The 23,114-nt window shown below is 39.8% G+C and overlaps 1 protein-coding gene across 1 annotated transcript; it reads left to right on the top strand.

Moving 5' to 3' along the window:
- The first annotated feature begins 468 nt into the window (after nucleotides 1-468).
- cbx1a (chromobox homolog 1a (HP1 beta homolog Drosophila)) lies at nucleotides 469-17,156 on the top strand. The gene is made up of 6 exons (XM_063018561.1): nucleotides 469-646; nucleotides 4,087-4,190; nucleotides 12,741-12,912; nucleotides 14,033-14,213; nucleotides 15,408-15,502; nucleotides 16,392-17,156. The coding sequence occupies exons 2-6, from the start codon at nucleotides 4,142-4,144 to the stop codon at nucleotides 16,534-16,536; spliced, it is 642 nt and encodes a 213-aa protein (XP_062874631.1). The 5' UTR covers nucleotides 469-646; nucleotides 4,087-4,141; the 3' UTR covers nucleotides 16,537-17,156.
- Nucleotides 17,157-23,114: the final 5,958 nt, after the last annotated feature.

The raw sequence follows: 23,114 nt of genomic DNA, 5'->3' as shown, positions 1-23,114 counted from the left end.
CACCACCTACATAATACCTGCTCTGTGGTGGTCCTGACCGTTGAAGAACAGGGTGAAAGCAGGCTAAAAGAGTATATAGAGAAACAGATGGACCAAAAAGTGCTTCTGTGTGGTAAGTGGAGCTGGTAAAATGGACAGTGAATGTAAAAAGAAGGAGGTGGTTTTAATGTTATGGCTGATCAGTGTATACGTGGTCATCTGTGCTTCATATTTAAACGTGCCTTTATTTACATTCATAAATACAAATTTCTTGTTGTTATTAGTAAGTGGCATTAGGGTCACACTCGCTAATTATTACTTCCTGGCCTTAGCCGTGCAGGCACATTACTTATGAACCTATTTATAATGTTTTGCCTTATTTATTTCAAATGTATCCTTCATATACTACATTTTCTTAATGGCGTGGTAGTTTGGAACGTAGCAAAAACTCCAACTCCCATGATTCCACCTTAAAGTCGTCATCAGTGTCGGTCGGAATTGGCGGGTCGCAGGTCTGTGCATCTTTTGTCTGCACAAATACAGGTTTTAATTCTAAAAAGAAAGAAAATACACTTAATTGAAACGGACCGTGACCTTTTTAAATAAACTATATTTATAAACGAACACTCATTTGGGTGTTGTTGCAACCTTGTTTTATTTTTCAAAGGTAAGTGGCGTTTTGTTTTCTCCACATTGTATCTAACGTAGCTAACAGTTCCAGATACAGCAATGTGTTTATTTTAATGCATTCAATTTAACCTTTTACGTGGCTGTACTTTTAGTGGTAAACGACAGGGTATTACATATAAAATAACATTTTTCCTAGCAGAAATGCATTTTGTTTCTTCTTGGTCGTGTTCGTAGTTCAGTCTGTATTAAAACGTTTCAACATGGAGAACGAGGCGTGTTACGTTAGCGGCTATCCGCGCTGTGTAGCCTGTTAGCACTGAGCATTGCTGGTTCGGTTTGTGTGTGGAAACGTGGTCTGTTGGAAAACAAATAATTTTACTGTCGAGTACTAAATTAGTTTCGTCTTTGGCGTTAAAGCTTGGTTTTGCAGTTGCATTTGCTGTTTTAGAGCTGTATAGCTACAGTTTCGTAGCAGGAGCGAGAGGTGCTGTACCCTATTTACCTCCGAGTGGTTCAGCCCACATGCAATAAAAGAAGCGCGTCACTGTTTTAATCAAGTATTAATCATAAGTAAATACACCGAGTTGGGTTGGACACTCGCTCTTCTACTGTATTTCTTAGTGTTGATAAAATGCAACTTAAGCAAGCCTGCTTTATTTTTCCACAATTTCTTATTTTACTTTTCTAGCGGATTGTCTGTGTAAACATAGACCGAAAGCGCCGTTTACTGATACAGTGGTACCTTGAAACTCGACGTAAATTGCTTCCGGGGGCGTTGAGTTTTAAGGTATTTTTTCCCCCATAAGGATGTATGGGAAGCCTTTTAATGCGTTCCATGATCCCGTGGAACTGCATATATTTTAGGCTAATGTAAAACAATGGGGTTGTTTTTGTTTCAAGTACAATATAAAAACACTGAAATACAATTAAAAACAGTTCAATTTATTGTTTTCTTATGCTTCTTAATTAGTGGAGAGAACAAATACGTGGTAATAATTAAGAGGTTTAGTGTTTCTATGTCATTCTTTTAATACATTAAGTTACATTTCTTTTTAATGATGTGTGTTAGACTCTCTGAAAAGCTGACTCTTACAATTTCTCAGAACCCCCGAGCTGTAACACAAGTTTAAAAGTAAAACAGGAAAAATCCAGCTAAACACAGATGCATGTGGAGCTTTCAGAGTGAATTTGATGGTTATTCCACACAAATTCAGATTCGTCTCATATTCGCACTTTGATGACGTTTTACTGCACCGCTCAAGCCGAGCACTGAGCAAAGCATCAGTTACACACACGTTGAGTTTGAGGGTACAAATTTATCAAAAAGGGTGTTGAGTTTCAAATATTTTGAGTTTAGGGGACGTTGAGTTACAAGGTACCACTGTTTTAAAACCCCTTAATCAACAAATCATGGGAAATAAAAACAAAAAACTGAGAACTTACATATGACGATAAATAAAACTAAGATAAAACAAGAAAGACTAAGATTTGGAAAATAAATAAATAAAACGTCAATGATCCTGCCATGAATGTGACCAATGTGTTAACATGGCGTTAAACCAAAAAATAGACAAACAAACCACTGTATTAAAAAAAAAAAAGGCAATAATACAGGGGGCCTCCACAAATCATTATGCTTAGTTATAATGCTCTGTTAAAATTATACACCCACTGACCATTTTTATTATTATTTACACAAGCTTAGCCATGTAATTATTAGTCAGTGATCTGGCAGTAGGACAGTGCCTAAAATTCCAGATCCAGATAGTCCACATGCTATGACACAAGATAGGTTGGTTTAAGGGCTACAACAGCAAAAGACCAAATTAGCCAAGAATATAAACCTGAGACTACATTAGAAACAGACTCACAAACTACACCAGTGGTTTTCAACCAGGTGCCACGCCCCCCTAGAGGCCCACACTGACCCTTGAGGCAGGCAATCACTCGTAATGGGACAAAAAAAAAATCAATAGGCTGTTGGCATATAGGAGATCTTTTGTGGTGTCATATAAATCTATTTTAAACTGCCCATAGCCTATGTTGGGTCTTTGCGAATGAGCAAATATTTGATTTGCCTATCACGAAAGTGCAAAGGTCAGCGGCTGGGGACTACGAAATATTCCAATTCAGTTGTTGATGCAGATTCTGGTGAAGCAGGACAAGATGAGAAAGCTCTCGCCACCAGATCACCAATACACCCCACTACATAGTAAATTCACTACGTCAACTAAAATCAGAAAAAAGATAAATTCAAATTTCTCATGAGCAAGAACACTTGTCATTGTTGCTAAAATCGTAAGAATAATGTCATCATCTATGTCAAGGGGTCCCAGGTCTAAAAGAAAATGGTTGAGAAATGCTTATTATGGATTGGGGAAAATATTCTTGGCACACATTGGGCCGACTAATCCTAAACAAACATCAGTTAAATACCACAGTACGATTACTGAGTGTTGTTGATGGCCATGTTCATTCCTTTATAGCCACAATTTACCCATTCACAATACACAAACACAGCTGCATTAGGCAAAATTATTGTTTTCAGAGAGAATTATGTCAACATACAACATGTACTGACAGCTGCTTTAAAAATTTAATAAATCAGTATAAGGTAGTAGGTATAAGGATTTATTATTAACCATTTTTTAGTTGTGTTTAATTATGCATGTTTTCATAATTTAAACAGTTACTTTAACAGGCATATGAGAGCCAGTAGTTTACATGTGGCCCCGTTCACAAAACGTTCGATTAAATACATGACACATTTGTAGCCTGTCGAAAACTCCTTTCTATAATAATGATTTTTTTCTAGATCTTAGTGATGTAGCATAAATAGGCATTTATTAGGGGTACAAATTCATCCGATTTCAATGTAAGTGATAACCCAGCGTCAGTAGATGGTTAACTACTAACCAAAGATTTTTTAGCTTCCCATTAAAATATAAAACACATCACAGAGTTTCATATCAAAGATTGATGTTTTATTTAATTGAAAACAGTGTAACATACTAAACATAGCAGTAATGTGCAATAGGACATAAACTGATAAACAGAGTTTTACTTTTATACCAAATCATGATGCAAACTATCCACATACAAAAAAATCCTTACTCACAAAGCTGCATGTGCAGAGATGAACATGCATTAAGACTCCATCCTGAGCACAATAAGCATGTTGTATTAACACATTAAAGCACATTATATTAGGTGGGCCATTATTTCAATAGTAGTTACTTTTTATATTGTTCTGTTTAAAACAGTAAATGTGTTTTATTTAAGCTTTGAGTGTTTCAGTGATGCAATTAAAATAAGTGATTTGTTTGTTTTTAAAGCAATGTTTAATGAAAGTTTAATGATTTGAATATTTAATAATTTTGAACTGGTTATACTATTATGTTCTTATGTTTTCTCATCGATATCATTGTCAACCCTTCCCCTCCCTATCAATCTGATCTAACCTTTCATTCTGTTTAGCTCTATTGACGTCGACAAGGAACTGGAGGGTTCCGCAGAATCTTCTTCGACGAGTATGAGCGAGCCAACAGGCACCGCTAGTGATGCTGCCAGCGTCACCCCAGGTGTCTTAAAACTTTCTAATATGCTAAGCTTGTATTTAGTGTGCTTTCTGTTTGATGTGCTGTGGTGGTTGGTGCTGGTGATGCTGGTTTTCAGTCAAGAAAATTGTTTCCGCAAACCTGTTTAATTAGCAGTGTCTGGTGATTGACTGTTTAGGGCTGTTGCCAATGTCTGTATTTAAAGCAGCGATGAGATGCTCTTATCCATCAAGTGTTTTTAATGCCCAGATTGCAGGAGCTTCACCCGATCTCACTATGCATTTGCACTATTTAAACTTGCTTACTTTTAGTAAATTTTTATTGATTCAAAGCTGTTCCTGTACAATGTTGTATACCAAGAATAAAATCAGTAGTTAGTTACAATAGTAAGTTGCAGGGGTTCAAGTGTATGTGTCTACACATAAAGTGTGATTTTCAAAGGGGTGAAAAGAATTAAATCTTTGTTGTTATTCTGGGGTACAATGACATTTTATGTGGTGTCTCTACAATATACAGTGTATCACAAAAGTGAGTACACCCCTCACATTTCTGCAAATATTTCATTATATCTTTTCATGGGACAACACTATAGACATAAAACTTGGATATAACTTAGAGTAGTCAGTGTACAGCTTGTATAGCAGTGTAGATTTACTGTCTTCTGAAAATAACTCAACACACAGCCATTAATGTCTAAATAGCTGGCAACATAAGTGAGTACACCCCACAGTGAACATGTCCAAATTGTGCCCAAATGTGTCGTTGTCCCTCCCTGGTGTCACGTGTCAAGGTCCCAGGTGTAAATGGGGAGCAGGGCTGTTAAATTTGGTGTTTTGGGTACAATTCTCTCATACTGGCCACTGGATATTCAACATGGCACCTCATGGCAAAGAACTCTCTGAGGATGTGAGAAATAGAATTGTTGCTCTCCACAAAGATGGCCTGGGCTATAAGAAGATTGCTAACACCCTGAAACTGAGCTACAGCATGGTGGCCAAGGTCATACAGCGGTTTTCCAGGACAGGTTCTACTCGGAACAGGCTTCGCCAGGGTCGACCAAAGAAGTTGAGTCCACGTGTTCGGCGTCATATCCAGAGGTTGGCTTTAAAAAATAGATACATGAGTGCTGCCAGCATTGCTGCAGAGGTTGAAGACGTGGGAGGTCAGCCTGTCAGTGCTCAGACCATACGCCGCACACTGCATCAACTCGGTCTGCATGGTCGTCATCCCAGAAGGAAGCTGATGCACAAGAAAGCCCGCAAACAGTTTGCTGAAGACAAGCAGTCCAAGAACATGGATTACTGGAATGCCCTGTGGTCTAACGACACCAAGATAAACTTGTTTGGCTCAGATGGTGTCCAGCATGTGTGGCGGCGCCCTGGTGAGAAGTACCAATACAACTGTATCTTGCCTACAGTCAAGCATGGTGGTGGTAGCATCATGGTCTTGGGCTGCATGAGTGCTGCAGGCACTGGGGAGCTGCGGTTCATTGAGGGAAACATGAATTCCAACATGTACTGTGACATTCTGAAACAGAGCATGTTCCCCTCCCTTCGAAAACTGGGCCTCATGGCAGTTTTCCAACAGGATAACGACCCCAAACACAACCTCCAAGATGACAACTGCCTTGCTGAGGAAGCTGAAGGTAAAGGTGATGGACTAAACCCAATTGAGCACCTGTGGCGCATCCTCAAGTGGAAGGTGGAGGAGTTCAAGGTGTCTAACATCCACCAGCTCCGTGATGTCATCATGGAGGAGTGGAAGAGGATTCCAGTAGCAACCTGTGCAGCTCTGGTGAATTCCATGCCCAGGAGGGTTAAGGCAGTGCTGCATAATAATGGTGGTCACACAAAATATTGACACTTTGGGCACAATTTGGACATGTTCACTGTGGGGTGTACTCACTTATGTTGCCAGCTATTTAGACATTAATGGCTGTGTTGAGTTATTTTTAGAAGACAGTAAATCTACACTGCTATACAAGTTGTACACTGACTACTCTAAGTTATATCCAAGTTTCATGTCTATAGTGTTGTCCCATGAAAAGATATAATAAAATATTTGCAGAAATGTGAGGGGTGTACTCACTTTTGTGATACACTGTAGGTTCCAATTACAAGCAGTTATAATAGTATTTTGGATTTTTGACATTTAGCAGATGCTTTTATCCACAGTGACTTACAGTACTATGACAGTATATTGTCTAAGCAACGTGGCAGTGGTGGGACTTGAACCAGCGACCTTTCAATTACTAGTTCAGTACCTTAACCGCTAGGCTACAACTGCCCTAATAGTGACTCAAAATTAAATTTACTTCCAAATGTACGTAACTATAACTATATATAAATAATCGTTTTCAGAACTATAGTTGCATGTTCACAGAAAGCTGGGTGTTATAAACATTAATAAATAAGTAGATGCTACATTTGAAATCAAGTTACATCCTGAACTTAAAACTTACTAAAAATGTCCTTCTTCAGCTATATTTACACAATTTGCCCTACAATATTCAAGTAATGATAAAATGGAAATGTTTGTAAAATTACAGAGTTTAAGAATGTGATCAGTTCTCTGGTTTAGTACTTTGTAGAGCAGCGGTCCCCAACCTTTTTTGCACATGAATGTCACATTTGCACATTTGTCATGAATGTAACCAAAGTGTAAAACATGATGTTAAAATCCTAATAAACAAACAGAATGGTTGGGTTCAGTCCAAAAAATTCAGTCTTGGTCTCATCTGACCATAATATCTTTTGCCACATGGCATTAGAATCTTCCAAGACCTTCAACAGGGTACCTTGTGCTTTTATTGTGGAGCCTTTTTTAAAGCAACTTGTCTAGTGAAATTCTTAAAAACGTAATCAGAACTACTACAGATGTTGTCAGGTGTGGGCCACTTTGCTGGTCTGTCATTAATGTGTTTACTCATTTATTTTTAAAAAGTGTTTTTATTTCTTCAATGTGGGTTATAATTTGTAAATACAGCTGGAAAAGGTTAGACTTGATTATAGAATTTATTTTCATGGTATAATGTGACAAAAAGCAAGGATGAAATAGGGTAGGATGATTTTCTATAGACACTGTATACTCGAATATGTCACAGTGTTCCAAAATAAAGAGTAACAGTTGTAAATGTAAAAATTCAAAAGCCTGAGCTGATATTAACTAGAAATATGAAGTGCTTTTAAAAATATTTTATGCATTCTTTTTATATTCAAATTTATAAAGATTTGAATAATTCTTTTATTTCAAATACACTTTTATTAAAAAAAAGATATCTAAGATATCATTTTAGCATTAGTCATTGTCTCATTTATGACCAGTTATCCATTTTACATATTTAGAATGCATTTTAGTTTATAAAAAATAGGAGGTATATTTGTATGAAGTGAATGTGCTTTATTAAAAGTATGTTTCGCTTTCATGGTATACCGTTGTTCAGATGATTGCTGGAAGTTTCATCTTCTAGTAATTGGATCTAATCTAATCATGTTTCTACTTATTATTATTTCACTAAATCTGACTCAGCAGGTTTTGCTTTATTCACTTTATTTACAAACCCAACTTCAAAAAATGGGTCTGAAGAAGATTGTTTGTTTATTAGAATTTTAACGTCATGTTTTACACTTTTACATTCATGACAGGAACGTTAGTTACTCATTACACAAGATTCATCAGTTCGCACGGTGGCTAAGTGGGTAGCACTGTCGTCTCACAGCAAGAAGGTCCTGGATTCAATCCCCAGGTGGGGCGGTCTGTGTCCTTTCTGTGCGGAGTTTGCATGTTCTCCCCGTGTCTGCGTGGGTTTCCTCCCACAGTCCATAAACATGCAGTCAGGTTGCAAAATTGGAGACACTAAATTATCCATGGCTGTGTTCAATATTGACTTGTGAACTGATGAACCTTGTGTAATGAGTAACTACCGTTCCTGTCATGAATGAAACCAAAAGTGTAAAACATGACGTTAAAATCCTAATAAACAAACATCAGTTTACAAGTTTAATATCAAACACAGTCTTGGACAGTTTTGCATCTCCAATTAACCTGACTGCATGTCTTTGGACTGTGGGAGGAAACTGGAGCTTCCGGAGGAAACCCTCGCAGACACGGGGAGAACATGCAAACTCCGCACAGAAAGGACCTGGACCGCCCCACCTTGGGATCGAACCCACAACATTCTTGCTGTGAGGTGACAACTGAAGCAGTTGGTAACAGGAAATTCTCTCCCTATTATTCCTTGAGGAAACACCTCATCTGCACAACTGTCCAGGTTCTCCATTTTTGTATATTGTGCTTTATATAGATCCTTACAATTTCAGTCGTATCAGGACTGCAGTGAGGCCAAACTAGCACTCTCTTACTAGGAAGTCACACTGCTGTAATATCAGAATCTAATTTGGCACTATCTTGGTGAAATAAGACGTCTAGATGGAATCATATCTTGCTCCAAAATATGAATGTACCCCTTATTATTAATGCAACCTTTACAACTATTTATGAAGTTACTCATGCCATTGGGGCGGCACAATGGCTAAGTGGGTAGCACTGTCGCCTCACAGCTAGAAGGTCCGGGGTTCGATCCCCAGATGGGGCGGTCCGGGTCTGTGCGGTCTGTGTGGAGTTTGCATGGTCTCCGCGTGGGTTTCCTCCGGAGGCTCCGGTTTCCTCCCACAGTCCAAAGACATGCAGGTGAATTGGAGATACCAAATTGTCCAAGAACTGTGTTCGATATAAACTTGTGAACTGATGAACCTTGTGTAATGAGTAACCACCGTTTCTGTCATGAATATAACCAAAGTATAAAACATGACATTAAAATCCTAATAAACAAACAAACTCATGCCATTGGGGCAGCACAGTGGCTTAGTGGGTAGCATTGTCGCCTTCCAGATCCCCAGGTGGGGCGGTCCGGGTCCTTGTGGAGTTTGCATGGTCTCCCTGTGTCCGTGTGGGTTTCCTCCGGGTGCTCCGGTTTCCTCCCACAGTCCAACTGTCCAACCTTGTGTAATGGGTATCTACCATTCCTGTCATGAATGTAACCAAAGTGTAAAACATGACGTTAAAATCATAATAAACAAACAAACAAACTCCCCAATACAGTGACGGATTAGGCTTTCAAAACCTCACGGTAACTGTAATAAAGATGTTTTCTTCAATAACTTGGATGTTTTTTATATATATATATATATATATATATATATATATATATATATATATATATATATATATATATATATACAGGGGTTGGACAAAATAACTGAAACACCTGTCATTTTAGTGTGGGAGGTTTCATGGCTAAATTGGACCAGTCTGGTGGCCAATCTTCATTAATTGCACATTGCACCAGTAAGAGCAGAGTGTGAAGGTTCAATTAGCAGGGTAAGAGCACAGTTTTGCTCAAAATATTGCAATGCACACAACATTATGGGTGACATACCAGAGTTCAAAAGAGGACAAATTGTTGGTGCACGTGTTGCTGGCGCATCTGTGACCAAGACAGCAAGTCTTTGTGATGTATCAAGAGCCACGGTATCCAGGGTAATGTCAGCATACCACCAAGAAGGACAAACCACATCCAACAGGATTAACTGTGGACGCAAGAGGAAGCTGTCTGAAAGGGATGTTCGGGTGCTAACCCGGATTGTATCCAAAAAACATAAAACCACGGCTGCCCAAATCACGGCAGAATTAAATGTGCACCTCAACTCTCCTGTTTCCACCAGAACTGTCCGTCGGGAGCTCCACAGGGTCAATATACACGGCCGGGCTGCTATAGCCAAACCTTTGGTCACTCGTGCCAATGCCAAACGTCGGTTTCAATGGTGCAAGGAGCGCAAATCTTGGGCTGTGGACAATGTGAAACATGTATTGTTCTCTGATGAGTCCACCTTTACTGTTTTCCCCACATCCGGGAGAGTTACGGTGTGGAGAAGCCCCAAAGAAGCGTACCACCCAGACTGTTGCATGCCCAGAGTGAAGCATGGAGGTGGATCAGTGATGGTTTGGGCTGCCATATCATGGCATTCCCTTGGCCCAATACTTGTGCTAGATGGGCGCGTCACTGCCAAGGACTACCGAACCATTCTGGAGGACCATGTGCATCCAATGGCGGTGCCGTGTATCAGGATGACAATGCACCAATACACACAGCAAGACTGGTGAAAGATTGGTTTGATGAACATGAAAGTGAAGTTGAACATCTCCCATGGCCTGCACAGTCACCAGATCTAAATATTATTGAGCCACTTTGGGGTGTTTTGGAGAAGCGAGTCAGGAAACGTTTTCCTCCACCAGCATCACGTAGTGACCTGGCCACTATCCTGCAAGAAGAATGGCTTAAAATCCCTCTGACCACTGTGCAGGACTTGTATATGTCATTTCCAAGACGAATTGACACTGTATTGGCCGCAAAAGGAGGCCCTACACCATACTAATAAATTATTGTGGTCTAAAACCAGATGTTTCAGTTATTTTGTCCAACCCCTGTATATATATACTGTATATACAGTTGTGTTCAAAATAATAGCAGTCCAACATCACTAACCAGATCAATCACTGTTTTTGGTAGAAATTATATTTATACATGGCAAAAAACTTACTAGTAGGTGTAGTAGAGTAATAAAAAACCAACAGACCCAACCATCATGACATGCATGCTGCTGATTCTGTGTAATTGAATAAGTAACTAAAAGGCACGTGTTCAAAATAATAGCAGTGTAAAGTTCAATTAGTGAGGTCATTCATTCCGTGAAAAAATGGGTGTCAAACAGGTGGCCCTTATTAAAGTATAAAAGCAGCAGATGTTGTACATGCTGGTTATGGTGCATTTCTCTCTAAAAAACAGAGTGAAATGGGTCGTTCCAGACATTGTTCAGAAGAACAGCGTACTTTGATTAAAAAGTCGATTGGAGAGGGAAAAACATATAAAGAAGTGCAGAAAATTATAGGCTGCTCAGCTAAAATGATTTCAAATGCTTTAAAATGGCAACCAAAACCAGAAAGACGTGGAAGAAAATGGAAAACTACCATTCGGATGGATTGAAGAATAGCCAAAATGGTAAAGACTCCAGGGAGATCAAAGAAGGTCTAAAGTTACCTGTGAGTACTGTGACAGTTCGAAGACGCTTGTGTGAAGCCAAGCTATCGGCAAGAAGCCCCCGCAAAGTCCCATTGTTGCAAAAACGACATGTGCTGAAGAGGTTACAATTTGCCAAAGAACACATTCACTGGCCTAAAGAGAAATGGCGCAACATTTTGTGGACTGATGAAAGCAAGATCGTTCTTTTTGGGTCTAGTGGCCGCAGACAGTTTGTCAGACGACCCCCGAACACTGAATTCAAGCCACAGTACACTGTGAAGACAGTGAAGCATGGTGGCGCAAACATCATGATATCGGGATGTTTCTCATACTATGGTGTCGGGCCTATTTATCGCATACCAGGGATCATGGATCAGTTTGAATACATCCAAATACATGCCAAAGAGGAAATGCCCTTGAAATGGATGTTTCAACAAGACAATGACCCCAAACACACCAGTAAGCGTGCAACATCTTGGTTTCAGACCAACAAGATTAATGTTATGGACTGGCCAGCCCAATCTCCGGACCTTAAACCAATAGAAAACTTGTGGGGTGACAACAAAAATGCTGTGTCTGAGGCAAAACCAAGAAATGCAGAGGAATTGTGGAATGTGGTCCAATCGTCCTGGGCTGGAATACCTGTTCACAGGTGCCAGAAGTTGGTTAACTCCATTAAACAGATGTGCAGCAATTCTCAGAAACAGTGGTTATACAACTGATTATTAGTTTAGTGGTTTACAGGAAAGCTAAATATTGAACCATTTTTCAGTTTAAACAGTAAATGTTTGAGTTTGTAAAGAAAAATGCAGACACTGCTATTTTTTTGAACAGCCTAATATTCCCATTTCTTCACTTTCTGTAAAGTAATAACACATTTGATCAATTTTAATTCATGTTTTGATTTGGAAAAGAATGTGCAGTGTTGTCAATGCATTTGTGTGTATGAAAATAAAAGCTATTATAAGAATTCTGAGCTTTATTCACTTTTTTAAACACTGCTATTATTTTGAACACAACTGTATATATAAGGAACTTGGATGTTATATGTGGCTAGAGTAGTCCTAACTTAAGTTTGTAGACACATCTATGAGTTGTGGTTACTGGCAAGGGTTTTACTTAGTTTTCTCCAGCTTGTTTGGTTATATTCTTAACAAAAGCCTAAGGTCTGAAGGATTGACTGTCATGGACATACAATATTGACTTGCCACCCTGCCTTTTAGGCTGAGATTTGTCCAGATTCTCCAGATCTTTTAATTGTTATGAACTGTAGATGGTGAAATCCCTAAACTGCACTTGTTCACTAAGAGAGTTCATAAGGTTGATTTAGTATTAGGTATTTTTTAATTGAACACATGAGAAGGACAGTTTACAAATCACTGCTTTGGGGTTTTTTATTTGCCTTGTCTCCATTATTCCAGCTTTTTTTGGAATTTCATTTAAATAAGACACCTCATAAAGTTAAACGCTTTTTTTGTCTGCTTTCATCCCTTCAGTACCCGAGGAAGCTGCCAAGCTGGCAACCACCGAAGGGAAAAAACTAAAGAAGAAGGATGACGAGGAGGTTGTAGAGGAGGAAGAAGAAGAGTATGTAGTAGAGAAAGTTCTAGACCGGCGTGTGGTAAAGGGCAGAGTGGAGTACCTGCTTAAATGGAAGGGCTTCTCAGAGTGAGTGAAACACTGGAGGGTTTTGTAAATCAGATTTTTTTTAACAATGAAATATTTTTTGTCTGTTTCTTAATTTTGCTTAATAATTTAAAAACATGTAATTCCTTAACCGTGCTTACAGGTTAATAGTTGCTAATACAGCATAGAATTAGAATCTGGAAGAAAATTGTATGGCCACATGATTTCTGTAATATAAAACCCTACTGAAATGTAAAATCACTGAATGTAGACAATCAACATGACTAAAAAAAAAAGAAACTACACATACACCGACGAGGCATAACATTATGACCACTGACAGGTGAAGTGAATAACACTGATTATCTTTACATCACGGCACCTGTTAGTGGGTGGGATATATTATGCAGCAAGTGAACATTTTATCCTCAAAGTTGATGTTAGAAGCAGGAAAAATAGGTTTGACAATGACCAAATTGTGATCGCTAGGCGACTGGCTCAGAGCATCTCCAAAACTGCAGCTCTTGTGTGGTGTTAATGGTCTGAAGTGGTCAGTATCTATCAAAAGTGGTCCAAGGTAGGAAAACCACAGTGGTAAACCAGCGACAGGGTCATGGGCGGCCAAGACTCATTGATGCACGTGGGGAGCGAAGGCTGGCCCGTGTGGTCCGCTCCACCAGATGAGCTACCGTAGCTCAAATTGCTGAAGAAGTTAATGCTGGTTCTGATAGAAAGGTGTCAGAATACACAGTGCATCACAGTTGCAGGGCTGTTTTGGCAGCAAAAGGGGGACCAACACAATATTAGGAAGGAGGTCATAATGTTATGCCTGGTCAGTGTATTTACCATATTAATGCTTAACTAATGCCTACTGGAAGAAAGAAAATTCTTGTATTACTAGTACACATGTCCCAAATATCTAATCCATCACTTTTATAAGAGGTTGAAGGCATGCAGCATTTATTTATAGAACAGAAAGATTGATCACCAATGTCTGTAACAAATTTTTATTGTGGCAAATGGACATAAAAGCCTGTTAGATTACATATTATAAATATGGTTACTGGCTTAAAAAGAATCATACTGATTTTCTTTGTGCTTTGTGTTTATTATCTGTTATGGCTATTTTTAATGCATGGATTTTTTTAAATATCTTGATCAGTGAGGACAACACATGGGAACCTGAAGATAACCTTGACTGTCCAGACCTGATAGCAGAGTTCCTGCAGTCTCAGAAAAAGGCCGGTGACGGGGACAAGAAAGAGTCTGGCAAGAGGAAAGTAGGAGAGTCAGATAATGACACAGGCAGTGAAGATGCTCGGTCTAAGAGGAGGAAAGATGATGTAAGACCTTTATTGAGTTGGTTTGTTGTTGTATTTACACAGGTTTCTAAATTGTTACTATTAAATATTATTAAATTTATAGTTTGTAATACGGCAAACCTCACAGCAAGAAGGTCCTGGGTTTGATCCCCATGGTGGGGTGGTCCGGGTCCTTTCTGTGTGGAGTTTGCATGTTCTCCCCATGTCTGCGTGGGTTTCCTCCAGGAGCTCCGGTTTCCTCCCACAGTACAAAGACATGCAAGTGAGGTGAATTGGAGATACAAAATTGTCCATGACTGTGTTTGACATTCTGTCATGAATGTAACCAAAGAGTGTAAAACATCAGATTAAATCCATAATAAATAAATCTAAACTGACCCACAACATGAGATCAATCTAAGATCAGTTATCACTTTTACCACTGTGCAACACAGTAACACACCCTAGGTAGTATGCCAATTCTATGATCCTTGGTCAAATGACCCTTAATAATGGATCTGATGCTTTAGTTACTGTATGCTCACCTAAATTGGTAATGAATTTCAGATGATCTTTTGAAGGACAACCACAGTAGGGGTAAGGGACAGTGGTAGCCTAGTGGGTAGAGCTTTGGGCTGTCAACTGAAAGGTTGAGTTTGAATCCCAGCTCTGCCATGCAGCCACTGTTTGGCATTTGAGCAAGGCTCCAGGGGCGAAATACAATGGCTAACCCTGCACTCTGACCCCAGCTTCCAAACAAGCTGGGATATGCAGAAAAGATCTATTCTTTTCTAGTATGTGTCCAGATTTATTAAATGTAATTTTCAACAGGTGCTTAGTAATTAGCCTTCATGTCATTTGGCAGCATTAAACTATATGAGTACATGATTTTTACATGTCACTAGAAGCCAAAGAAATTAAGCAAAATGCAAGCAACTATATTTACACTTACATTTGCGACATTTAGCAGATTATTTTATCCAAAGTGACTTACAATCATGACTGAATACAATTTGAGCAATTAAGGCTCAGGGGCCCCAAAAGTGACAACTTGGCATTGGTGGGGCTCAAACCGATGACTCTCAGGTCACTCGTTCAGCACCTTAACCACTGACCTACCACATTACAAATTTTACTGTGCGTAAACACATTCAAACAAACCTTTAGAAATACTTTTTATTGTATTGCACTACATTTTACTAAGCAGTTAAAAAACTTGGTCTTATTTTATTGCAGATGGATAAACTGAGGGGTTTTGCTCGGGGATTGGAGCCTGAACGCATTATTGGAGCCACCGATTCCAGCGGAGAGCTGATGTTCCTTATGAAATGGTAAGTGAAGAGCTTTAGCAGGTCCTCCAAACATATGATTTGTTTTTACAATTATTTACACTTTGATTTTATAATACATTGACATTTAGGCAATTTTTAGCTATTCACACATTACAGATGTACACTATATTGCCAAAAGTATTCACTCACCCGTCCAAATCATTGAATTCAGGTGTTCCAATCACTTCCATGGGCACAGGTGTGTCAATCCAAGCACCTAGGCATGCAGACTGCTTCTACAAACATTTGTGAAAGAATGGGTCGCTCTCAGAAGCTCAGTGAATTCCAGCGTGGTACCGTGATGGGATGCCACCTGTGCAACAAGTCCAGTCATGAAATTTCCTCACTACCTAATATTTCACAGTCAACGGTCAGCGGTATTATAACAAAGTGGAAGCAGTTAGGAACGACAGCAACTCAGCCACGAAGTGTTAGGCCACGTAAAATGACAGAGCGGGGTCAGCGGATTCTGAGGCGCATAGTGCGCAGAGGTCGCCAACTTTCTGCAGAGTCGATCGCTACAGACCTCCAAACTTCATGTGGCCTTCAGATTAGCTCAAGAACAGTGTGTAGAGAGCTTCATGGAATGGGTTTACATCACCAAGTGCAATGCAAAGCGTCAGATGCAGTGGTGTAACGCATGCCACCACCGGACAGAGACGTGTTCTCTGAAGAGACGAATCACGCTTCTCCGTCTGGCAATCCGATGGACGAATCTGGGATTAAGAATGGGATGTCACTCAAGTTCATATGCCTGTGAAGGCAGATGAGCGAATACTTTTGGCATTGTAGTGTAGCTGTGTCTAGGAAAAATTAATGGCCGTATTTGGAACAATGTCAGATTGTAATATTTTTTAATAATAAAATAATTTGTTTTGTTTCCATCTAGGAAAAATTCGGATGAAGCAGATCTCGTGCCAGCAAAGGAAGCGAACGTAAAGTGTCCGCAGGTTGTCATTTCATTTTATGAGGAACGACTCACATGGCACTCCTACCCTACTGATGACGAAGAGAAGAAAGATGACAAAAACTAAAAGATGAGAGGTTACAGGTTAGGGAAAGGGGTAAAAACAGGGGGGAGTGGAGAAGGGTTGGAGACGACATGGCCGGGCAGCAGAGACTGATCTGCTCTTTTTAACTTCTTTGCCATAAGAACAGGACATTTGATACAGTGTAAAACACACACACACACATACATACAAAGTCGGGGTTGTCTGGAGAGTATTAAGAGTTGTAAACTTGCTAGGGGAAGGAAGTGGGTGGTTGTGTATTTACTGATGTAACACCTTTGATCTATCTGCTGTCATTTTATTGTCTGTTAGATTAGAAAAATGTAGTATACCAAGCTACAAGAGAGAAGTTCTTACATGCAGAATGTATGGGGTGGGTTGCTAGACCATTTTATGTAATTTAAATATCTCATTAAAAGCTCTTTCATTGCAGTTTTTGGCGTGGGACATGGGCACATGCTGATTTTAAAAAAACAAAATAAATTCACACTGCTTTAGCTCTGATACGATACATTTTGAGACTACTACTTCTTATGTTTTACACCTTATGTTTTTTTTGTTTTTTTTTGTGTTTTTTTAATCAGTCGCTTTATATAACCCCAGCTTGGAGTTTCCCTATCAATAAATTAAGGTGAACCACTTAAGGAACTAGACTTGTGTTTTTATGCTATGTTCAAAGTGGGTTTCCCAAAACAATGTTCTTAATAGCTTTGCAGCTACTTTCTACTACAACAGCTACTACTGTGCGACTGACTAGCTCACAGTGCAAATGTTTTTCATATATTTACATTTGAATTAACGTTTGCAACATTAAGAAAGGGAATCATGATATACACTAATCAGCCATCACATTAAAACCACCTCCTTGTTTCTACACTCGCTGTCCATTTTATCAGCTCCACTTACCTTATAGAAGCACTTTGTACTTCTACAATTACTGACTGTAGTCCATCTGTTTCTCTGCATGCTTTTTTTTAGCCTGCTTTCACTCTATTCTTCAAAGGTCAGGACCCACACAGAGCAGGTATTATTTAGGTGGTGGATGATTCTACGCACTCCAGTGATACTGACATGGTGGTGGTGTGTTAGTGTGTGTTGTGCTAGTATGAGTGGATCAGACACATCAGCACTGCTGGAGTTTTAAAATACCATGTCCACTCACTGTCCACTCCTACCTAGTTGGTCCACCTTGTAGATGTAAAGTCAGAGACGATCACTCATCTATTGCTGCTGTACGAGTTGGTCATCTTCTAGACATTCATCAGTGGTCACAGGACGCTGCCCACAGGGTGCTGTTGGCTGGATATTTTTGGTTGGTGGACTATTCTCAGTCCAGCAGTGACAGTGAGGTGTTTAAAAACTCCAGCAGTGCTGCTGTGTCTGATCCACTCATACCAGCACAACACACACTAACACACCACCACCATGTCAGTGTCACTGCAGTGCTGAGAATGATCCACCACCCAAATAATACCTGCTCTGTGGTGGTCCTGGAAGAGTCCTGACCATTAAAGAACAGCATGAAAGGGGGCTGACAAAGCATGCAGAGAAACAGATGAACTTCAGTCAGTAATTGTAGTACTACAGAGTGCTTTTACACTGTGTGCACAATTATTAGGCAAGTGAGTATTTTGACCATATCATTTATTTGTATATTTTCCAACTCCAAGCTATATAAACCTGAATGTTTATTGGATTTAAGCACATCAGGTGATGTTGTATTTGTGTAATGAGGGAGGGTGTGGCCTACGGAGATCAACACCCTATTTCAAGGTGTGCATAATTATTAGGCAGCTACTTTTCCTCAGGCAAAATGGGCCTAAAAAAAGATTTAACTGATTCTAAAAGGTCAAAAATTCAAAAAATTCTTTCAGAGGGATGCAGCACTCTTGATTGCTAAGATATTGGGGTGTGATCTCAGAACCATCAAGCGTTTTGTTGCAAATAGTCAACAGGGTCGCAAGAAACGTGTTGAGAAAAGAAGACCCAAATTAACTGCCAAAGATTTGAGAAGAATACAAACGTGAAACTACCAGGAACCCATTATCTTCCAGTGCTGTCATATTCCAGAACTGAAACCTACCTGGAGTGCCCAGAAGTACAAGGTGTTCAGTGCTCAGAGACATGGCCAAGGTAAAGAAGGCTGAAACCCGACCACTACTGAACAAGACACACAAGTTAAAACGTCAAGACTGGGCCAAGAAATATCTGAAGACATTTCATTATGGACTGATGAGATGAGAGTGACTCTTGACGGACCAGATGGATGGGCCCGTGGCTGAATCAGTAATGGGCACAGAGCTCCCCTTCGACTCAGACGCCAGCAAGGTGGATGTGGGGTACTCCTGTGCGCTGGTATTATTAAAGATGAGCTTGTTGGGCCTTTTCGTGTTAAAAATGGATTCAAAATTAACTCCCAAACCTACTGCCAGTTTTTAGAAGACACTTTCTTCAAGCAGTGGTACAGGAAAAATCAGTGGCGGCTCCTGCCAAATCTCACAGGGGGGGGGCAATTGTTGCGATGATGGCCAAGGTGACCCGTTCAATGGGTAAAGTAAAGCTTATATAATTAACATCTTAAGTCATGTGTCAGTTTGCCCTCACAAATAACTTTGAACATGGAGAGAGACCAGCTTTACCATTAATCATAAAATTAAGTAAAACCTTCACACTAACAATTTAATTCAGTCTTCATCAGAGAGCATTTTATTGTAGGTGCAGCAGATCCAGAATAAAGATTGGCATCAGGGCTGATGTGCAATGAATAAAGAAGTACAACTAAACAATTGGGAAGATACAATAAGTGCAATCACAATTCACAATTTAAAAATTATATTATTTACTTGTAATTTACTTGTAACTTATATGATTTCCCCCCCTTTGTAGATACTTGACTGATGTTTAAATTTGGTCTTGGCTGCCCTAATTCTTAAGTTGCTAATTTATCCTGATTACTACGATGACTGAACGGCATTTCCCTTAATGACACGATGGAGTTGCTCCGAACTGAGGTAATGGTAGTCATGGTGACGAGATCGCGACACCAGGTTACGTGTGACGCAAGCACGTAAGTGCGAGCCCTCCCGGAACCCATTCAGATTGTATTGCAGTGCCTGCAGTTCGATAAAAAAGAGCCTTAACATGAGAGTCTATGAGAGCAATCCGGCGTGATTTCCAGTCAGACTGAAATCGCCCCAAAAGGGACGGTACTGTACGGAACACAACTCGACGCTGATTGGACTACGATATTCCGAAGCATGACAGACTGTCCAGAACAGTCACAGCTGTGATAGAAAAATTTCTTCCCTTTCGCCCCTGGGAAAAAGTCTGCATCTTTCAAGAAGACCATGATTTTTATGCAGGACAGTGCTCCATCGCATGCATCAAAGTACTCAACTGCGTGGCTAGCCAGTAAAGGCCTAAAAGATGAAAGAATAATAACATGGCCCCCTTCCTCACCTGACCTAAACCCTGTTGAGAACTTGTGGGCCCTTCTTAAACAGGAGATTTATGGTGCAGGAAAACAGTACACCTCTCTGAACAGTGTCTGGGAGGCTGTGGTTGCTGCTGCACAAAAAGTTGATCGTCAACAGATCAAGAAACTGATAGACTCCATGAATGGAAGGCTTATGGCTGTTATTGAAAAGAAGCGTGGCTATATTGGTCACTGATTTTTTTTAATTTTATGTCAGAAATGTTTATTGGTAAATTTTGAGTTGTTTGTTTATTATTCTCACTTTAACAGATAAAAATAAACAAGATTAGAATATTTTCATTTTTCATTTAGTTGCATAATAATTCTGCACACTAATACACTGCCTGGCCAAAAAAAGGTCACCACCTGGATTTAACTAAGCAAATACAGTAGGTAAGAGCCTCCCATTGAATAATTACTGCATGGGTGATTATGTTACAGCTGGCAACAAGTTATTTAACCCTAACTGATGCAGTGAGTAGCTTCTCATTTGTTAAACAACCATGTGGAAAGACACATCCTGTGGTCGTGGAAAGATGTTAATCTGTTTCAGAAGGGTCAAATGATTGGCATGCATCAAGCAGAGAAAACATCTAAGAAGATTGCTGAAACTACTAAAATCGGGTTAAGAACTGTCCAACGCATTATTAAAAAGTGGAAGGACAGTGGGGAAATATCATCTTCGAGGAAGGAGTGTGGTCGGAAAAAAATCTTGAATGATCGTGATCGGCGATCACTTAAACGTTTGGTGAAATCAAATCGTAGAAAAACTACAGTAGAACTCTGGAGCAATGGAAGAAGGTCATGTGGTCTGATGAGTCCAGATTAATCCTGTTCCAGAGTGATGGGCGCATCAGGGTAAGAAGAGAGGCGGCTGAAGTGATGCACCCATCATGCCTAGTGCCTACCGTACAAGCCTGTGGGGGCAGTGCTATGATCTGGGGTTGCTGCAGTTGGTCAGGTCTAGGTTAGACAACGTTATGTGCCCAAAGAATGAGGTCAGCTGACTACCTGAATATAATGAACGACCAAATTATTCCATCAATGGATTTTTTTCTTCCCTGATGGCACGGGCATATTCCAAGATGACAATGCCAGGATTCATCGGGCTCAAATTGTGAAAGAGTGGTTCAGGGAGCATGAGACATCATTTTCACACATGGATTGGCCACCACAGAGTCCAGACCTGAACCTCATTGAGAATCTTTGGGATGTGCTGGAGAAGACTTTGCGCAGTGGTCCAAATCTCCCATCATCAATACAAGATCTTGGGGAAAAATTAATGCAACTCTGGACAGAAATAAATGTTGTGACATTGCAGAAGCTTGTGGAAACGATGCCACAGCGAATGCATGCCGTAATCAAAGCTAAAGGCGGTCCAACCAAATATTAGAGTGTGTGACCTTTTTTTTGGCCAGGCAGTGTAGTTGCCCAATAATTATGCACACATAGATATTCTTCTAAGAAAGCCAAAAGTGCAAAACTTCACTTTTACTTTCTTAAATATCCAGGTTTGAGGTTTATTAACATTTTGGATTGACCGAGAGCACTGTAGTTGTTCAATGATAAAATTAATCCTCAAAAATACAACTTGCTTAATAATTGTGCACACAGTGTATATGGTAAGTGGAGCTGATAAAATGGACAGTAAGTGTAGAAACAAGGAGGTGGTTTTAAAGTTACGGCTGATTGGTGTAAATACTTTTTTAAAAATTGCAAATTATGTAGTCTTTTCCCATCTACATAATATTGTAAAAATATTCAGGGAATCTAAAGATATTTGTCTTTGTCTGGCAAAGCTGGAAACCATTGTTGAATGTGTGTGACGTTTGAGCTCTCATACGGCATTGCATGAGAAAGTGTCATGTTACTGTGATAAATACTTTAATGAAATGCAAAAACACTTCTACGCTCATCTCAGATGGTTCAAAAGACTGGAAATGTGTGCTGTGGTCAGATATAGCCACGTTTAGCTTTGTTTAAGGTAAAAAAGCAACAGAGTACTTAGTGCCATAGAGGACCATCCAGACAGTTATTAGTGAAAGGTGCAAAAACCAGTCTGCTGGGTGGGAAATGACCAAATTAAAAGAGGGGTGGGGCTGTGTAAGAACCTCAACAGAAGTGGAGGAGCACAGAGGTCGGGTTGTGGCTCTCCGTGCGTAAAGCCGACCTCACTCGCAAATTCACCAAAGTGTGGGATCGGTAAGACAGCATACACATCAGAGGGCGTTTGTGTCAGTCAAGACCCTCCGCTCACTGGAAACTGTCGGGGTCCCCAGCAGTGGATTGGCTAAGCTAAATTGAGTGTCTTTCATATGTTATGTTATCTTTTGTTTGCTCTTAGGGAGCTCCAGTTATGCACTTCTTTTACTACAGGTAATCATTTTGATTGTTTATCCCTTTTAAATATTAACTATTTACAGCATTTTTGATTTACAATCAACTTTTTAATGGTCACTTGCTGCTGTATGAGTTGGTCATCTTCTAGACATTCATTAGTGGTCACAGGACGCTGCCCAGAGGGCTCTGTTGGTTGGATATTTTTGGTTGGTGGACTATTCTCAGTCTAGCAGTGACAGTGAGGTGTTTAAAAACTCCAGCAGCGCTGCTGTGTCTGATCCAATCATACCAGCACAACACACACTAACACACCACCACCATGTCAGTGTCACTGCAGTGCTGAGAATGATCCACCACCCAAATAATACCTGCTCTGTGGTGGTCCTGGGAGAGTCCTAACCATTGAAGAACAGCATGAAAGGCGGCTAACAAAGCATGCAGAGAAACAGATGAACTAGTCAGTAACTGTGCTTTTACACTGTGTGCACAATTATTAGGCAAGTGAGTATTTTGACCATATCATCATTTATATACATATTTTCCAACTTCAAGCTATTTAAACCTGAATGTTTATTGGATTTAAGCACATCAGGTGATGTTGTATTTATGCAATGAGGGAGGATGTGGCCTACGGAGATCAACACCCTATTTCAAGGTGTGCATAATTATTAGGCAGCTACTTTTCCTCAGGCAAAATGGGCCTAAAAAAAGATTTAACTTACTCTGAAAAGTCCAAAATTTTAAAAATTCTTTCAGATATTGGGGCGTGATCACAGAACCATCAAGC

Source organism: Trichomycterus rosablanca, chromosome 22 (genome assembly GCF_030014385.1).
Source record: "Trichomycterus rosablanca isolate fTriRos1 chromosome 22, fTriRos1.hap1, whole genome shotgun sequence".
Taxonomy (NCBI): Eukaryota; Metazoa; Chordata; class Actinopteri; order Siluriformes; family Trichomycteridae; genus Trichomycterus; species Trichomycterus rosablanca.
The sequence above is the reverse complement of the archived record's forward strand: the minus strand, read 5'-3'. Positions and strand labels throughout refer to the sequence as shown.